Raw genomic sequence first — 5,795 nt, 5'->3', positions numbered from 1 at the left:
TCACTTCCCATTTTTGAAGTCATTGTCATTCGAGCCTGCTATCACTGGGAACCTTGTCACCTTGTCATCCTCGTTGTTCTCAAACCTACCTTGTGCTACCATTAGCAAGGTAGTGCTCGTCTATACTCGCCACAAAGCCCCTATCTTTCTATATTCCAACTATCCCTCCTCCTCAAAACCCACACCCATACATCTCTGGGTTTTACTTTGAAGGATCCTCATACATACCACCCCACGAACAACCAGAGCACCCACTGTTCTAGGAGGCAAAGCCCATAAACAAGTTCTGTGGAATCTGGGAGGATTGTGTGTTAGTTTGTTTTTGTGTGTGGTTTTCTAACAACAGTTCTCATCATCAACACCGCCGAGGGATTTGTGACTGGGCGGTCAAACAGATGTATCAATTTTGCGTTGCAAGTGATCTACGTGAAGCCTGGGCATACCTCCGGGAGAACTGGTACAGGCTAGGGCGATGGGAATTGTGGGCACAATCATACCATGACGAGATTCCAGTGCTCAAGAGACAATGATCCTAGAGAGCCAGTAAGTCAGCTTACACATTACGAGGGACATTAGTAACTTACATTCAATAGTTGGTGTCGTATCAAACATGACATTCTTCACCATTTTCAGAAGCCACACGTTGACCTTCTGGCATGGGTCCATGAAGCTGGCGCCTACCTATTATCGCAAGCTAGACCGTTTGATGGATAACAAAGGCCAATATCGTGAACTTGCGTCGTGGCGCAAGGTGTTCAAGCGGGACTGGAAACAGGCGGCAACATCCCCAATTACTATGCCGTTGAACAATAAATACAGACTGAACACACTCACCTGGGTGTGTACCTGCCCACATTTCAGTACCAGTCGATTTCTCCTCTGCAAGCATCTTGTTCAAGATGTCCATCCTGTCCCCCCCTTGTTCTTCCTCGAGGTCAAGCGTAATTGAACAACACCGTTCTGGAAGCATCCAGCTCTCATCTCACTGGACACTCTAACCGGCCATTTGAAGAGTGATGACACCATATTGCTGACAAATGTGGCTGCTGGACAAGGAGATTCAGACATCCGAGATGATGAGGAGTCAGATGATGAAGGAATTATTGATGTCAGAGGGATGGAGAATTGGTCTGTAGGGGAAACAATGGTGACTCATGCAAATTTACTGCGGGATTTTGCAGACGGTATCCTCTACCAGGCGCAATTTAACAACCATCAATGGGGGCAGAGCTTGGAGCGAGAGGGGGTGTCCTTGTTTCGGCTCGCCAGTCATTGCCTTGAGCGTGAGCGTCAATTCAACTTGACGAGGGGAACTTCACCGACAACGTGGGAGAAGACAACAACGAGCGCAATGTATTACCGCACATGCCCACCACGCGCAAATGCCTTGAGTTGATATATTTTGTTGATCAATCTCACACGCACTTAGATATTACTATATTTGAGTTATTATATTATTAATTTGTTATCAGTGTGGGATTGTTTGGCTGTAATACTGGGGGAGAGGTGAAGTGGTTATGTGTAAACCTGTTTAATAAGTAAACACTAAGTAGAAAGTCAATAGGTGTCTAACTTGAAAACATATTGCTGTAATGTCTCACCTCAGTACTGTAATAACAGACTGAGGTGTCAAGTGCTCGAACACGGGGAAAATAGATCCTGTGGGAATATCCGAAGATAAAAAAGGAAGTAGTTTCCCACAGTTACAAATTTGTAAGTAATGTAAGTGTTTCTAGGCGGAGGCTCAACTTCTATGAGTGTCGTCTAATGTTCCAACACCCTCCCTTGAGCTGAGCTGAGTCCTATCATGTTACAGAAACATTGAAATTTCAGTTTGGCCAGTGCTTTTGTCAAGGTGTCGGCAGTTGTTGGTAGGGCAGTATTTGAAGGATGGATTCTTCGACTAGTTGGCAGATGAAGTGGAATTGTATGTTGATGTGCTTCGAACGGGCATGGTATACATTGTTTGAGGTGAGTGCAATGGCACTTTGATTGTCTGCGTAGACTATTGTTGGATTCAGCGGTTTTGTGCCTTCTATGTCGCCTAGTATCCCTCTCAACAATATTGCTTCTGTACTGGAGAGGGCAACTATTGATTGCTTCTTGGCGCTCCAGGAAATTGTACCACCATTATACTTGAAGATGTATCCGCTGATTGATCTCCTATGGGGCTGTGATGCCCAGTCGCTGTCCAAAAATCCTTTTAGGCCCTCATTTTCTCCTCCTAGGGTAAGCATCATTTTGATTCTTTTTACAGCTTCCCAGTGGACTTTGGCGGGGTTGTGTGAGAATTGTGATACCACCAATACAGCAAATGATATATCTGGTCTTGTACCGAGTGCCAGATACATCAGCTTTCTGATAGCTTCTCGGTACGGTACGTTTGCCATTTGTTGTATTTGTTCAGTTGATTTCGGGCACTGATCAACAGATAGTATGATTCCAGGTTCCATTGGTGTTGATACACTTTTGCAGTTCTGCATTTTGAACGCTTTGAGAATCAATTTGGTGTACGCTTGTTGACCTAATATTAAGGTGCATTCTTTTCTGTTTCTGGTTGTTCCGAATCCTAGTAACCAGTGGATTTCTCCTAGATCCGATATTTCGTACTCTCGTTGTAGATTATTCTTGAAGCCTTCTATAGCTTTTAGAGAGTTTGATGTGACTGTCATATCATCTACTGACACTCTTACAACTATTTCAGATGTGTTGCAGCGCTTCACGAAAACAGCGTGATCGTATTCCGATCTCAGAAATCCCATGGAGTCAAATGTTTTGGTGAGTCTTTTGTACCATTGGACTCCTGCCTGTTTTAATCCATAGATACCCTTGTTCAATTTGCAGACCATTTCCTTTTGATCTGGTTTTAGATACCCTGGCGGAGGTCTCATATAGACATCCTTGTCGAGTTCTGCATTTAGATATGCGCCTTTTATATCTACCTGATGTATGTCCCAGTCTTTTGCGCAGGCATGTGCGAGGATTGTGCAATGGGACGTCAGTCTTGCAACTGCTGAGTAGGTTTCAAGGTAGTTGATGCCATATTTTTGGCTGTTTCCATTTGCGACTAATTGTACTTTATATTTTAGGATTCCTCCTTTAGCACCTCTTTTTATTTTTATTATGAAGTGTGATCAGATTATGTTTGCGCCTTTTGGTGTCACGAGGTCCCAGGTGTGTAGATCTTCCATCTGTTTGAGTTCTTCATCCATTGCTAATCTCCATTCTTTTTTATCTGGTCCTTTGAGTGCTTTGTATAGAGGCGGACTGTTTCCATCCGGGATATGTGCACTCATTGCTATATTCCAATGATGCTCTTCATCATCTTCCCTCCCTTCCGTCTCTAGGTTGTATGCAACAGATTCACTGGCCCTTCCTTCGTGTAGATCCTTGTAATATCCTGCTAGTTTTGTTGCCGTTTCTTGTCTGGGTCTTTGTTCGGGTATAACTGGAGTTGGTCGTGAAGGGGCCTTTGTGGGTTGTGACAAAGCTTTTGTTGGTTGTATAGGAGGATCCTTGTCATTGGTGCTCTGGATCAGGAACTGATCAGTGTCAATGTCATCTTGGACTGGTAAGTTCTTGTTTGGTATGGATTTGACATTGCGCTCTACGCTGATCTTTCTTTTCGCTTCTCGGATGGTTCTCTTTTCTCTTAGGTGCGTGGCAAATTCATCACTCATGTATTCTCCGCCCCGATCAGATCTTAGTTTTTTTATTTTAGCTCCATCCTTTTGGTTGAGGATCCATGTTTTGAATCTGGCATACACTGATAGCGCTTGGTCCTTCGACTTCAAGAGATGAATATGGGATTCCCTGGAATAGTCATCAGTAAACTATCATGTAATGTTTTCCTGTGATATCCTCGATGCTTGCTGGTCCCCATAGGTCCGAATGGATCTGTTCGCCATAGGATGTGGCTCGTGTAAATGACTCCTTAGGGAATTGTTTGCGATTGGCTTTTGCTTTTGCGCATGCATCGCAAAATGTCTCGTCTGTAGTTAAGTCTAGTTTTATGCCGGTTACTAGAGATGATGCGACGAGATGCTTTATTGCTCTTGTTGATATATGGGCCATTGCTCTGTGAGCTTGGTCCAGAGTCAATGTTCTGAGGGTGGCTGTGTTGGCTTGTATCTGTTCCCTTTTATCATTGTCAACTGATACATCTTGTAGCTGATATAACCCTTTTGTTGCAGGTACAATTGCAATAACTTGGCATTTTGGGTTTGGTGAAATTATGCGACAAGAACAGCCTTCGACGTGTACACTATATCCGGCTCTATTCATTCTGTTTGCAGATATGAGAATGGTGGACATCTCTGGTACGTACAGTACATCTTTTAGGAGTATCTTAGATCTTCTTGCTCCGTTTGGAAGTGATACTGTCATATCCCCACGGCCTGTCACTTGTAGTGGGGGTCAACCTGTTGTAAGAATAGGTTCTGGGGTGATTTGTGTGAAGGTAACGAACATGTTTCTAAATGGGGAGAAGTGTTGACTTGCGCCAGAGTCTATGATAGCCGGGCATAGGATATGTTTTTCTTTTATAATGTTCAATGAGGTTGATACTTTGAAAGTGTACATGTCGTTGTCTGAGTCGTCTTCGGCAGAGGCTTTTGCAGCCATTTTGCAATGATTATTTTGGTGAGATTTCTCTTTATCATTGTTCTTGCCTGCTGACTTCTCGTTTTTGTTCTGGCCCTTCTCTTTCCTAGCCTTTTTACAGTTGCGAGAGATATGTTTGTTACCCCCACATTTGTAACATCGGATGTTCTTTTTCAACTTTTTATCATTTTTGTCCGACAGTTTGTTCTTGGCCTTGGCCATTAGGGCAGCCTCTCCCTCTACTCGTTTTCCAACTGCACGGTGATTGGCCTCATCCAGTACATAGGATATAAGGTTGTCAGATGATAATGTGACTTTTGAAACTCTGGCAGCTGATGTTATGGATGATAGAAGTGGGCGAAACGATTCAGGTAATGAGGACATGATTATGGCCAGGAAATCTTGATCATTTATAGTGCCTCCCATACCTGCTAGTTTGGACTTCGGTTTTATCATCTCGCTGAGGTGAGCATTTACATCGCTGTCTTCATTACAGTGTAATGTTTGTAGTTTTCGACGGATATCTAGTTTGACTATGTCACTTTTATTTTCAAAGTGTTCAAAGTGTTTCGATAAGTCTGCCCATAGTTGTGATGCTGTTTTAGGCTGTCCAGAGTTTTCTATATGCAGGAGCATGGTGTTACGATAACACAATTTTCGGACCTTTCCTTCTTTTTCATTCTCCACTTTAACCTTGTACACTTTAGCTTTCACACATGGTGCCACGCGGCACTTCCCCTTTTGTTCAAACTCCTCTTTCTCGCGCCGCATTGCCTTCTTCTTATTTTAGATACAACTCTCTCACACAGTGGAGCTGGTCATGCGGGCTAGGCCCCATGACATCATCAGCCACTAACTTTATCAACTGTACAGTACATAAGTACAAACACTCTGTATTAGTATATACCCCAATAGATCCAGGAGACTCCTCAGCGAGTCCTCCTGTTGTATACCAACAAACTCTCTGCAGCTTAAAGGGTAACCACTCCCTCATCACTACCTTTATAGTGTGTTCTTGTGTGTGCCAGAGTAACTAACTCTTGGTTGTTACACATGGTGTTGCTTATGCAAGCTATGATTTGCTGTCGGATTATAGCCTCCTCTTGATTGTAGGTATCAATCTTTGTTTTGAAGGCTTCTATCTGGTCATCGGTAGCTACAGTCTTTCCATCTGGTAGGGTGTAGTTTCCACT

The 5,795-nt window shown here is 43.4% G+C and overlaps 1 protein-coding gene across 1 annotated transcript; it reads left to right on the top strand.

Moving 5' to 3' along the window:
* Window positions 1-498: 498 nt before the first annotated feature.
* SERLADRAFT_370515 (uncharacterized protein) lies at window positions 499-1,396 on the top strand (the record flags this gene model as incomplete). Its single annotated transcript, XM_007319352.1, has 3 exons — window positions 499-514; window positions 720-934; window positions 968-1,396. 3 exons carry the CDS (start codon window positions 499-501, stop codon window positions 1,394-1,396), a joined length of 660 nt encoding a protein of 219 aa, XP_007319414.1.
* Window positions 1,397-5,795: the final 4,399 nt, after the last annotated feature.

This window comes from Serpula lacrymans, assembly GCF_000218685.1.
Source record: "Serpula lacrymans var. lacrymans S7.9 unplaced genomic scaffold SERLAscaffold_8, whole genome shotgun sequence".
Lineage (NCBI taxonomy): Eukaryota > Fungi > Basidiomycota > Agaricomycetes > Boletales > Serpulaceae > Serpula > Serpula lacrymans.
This window is presented reverse-complemented; position numbering and strand designations above follow the sequence as displayed.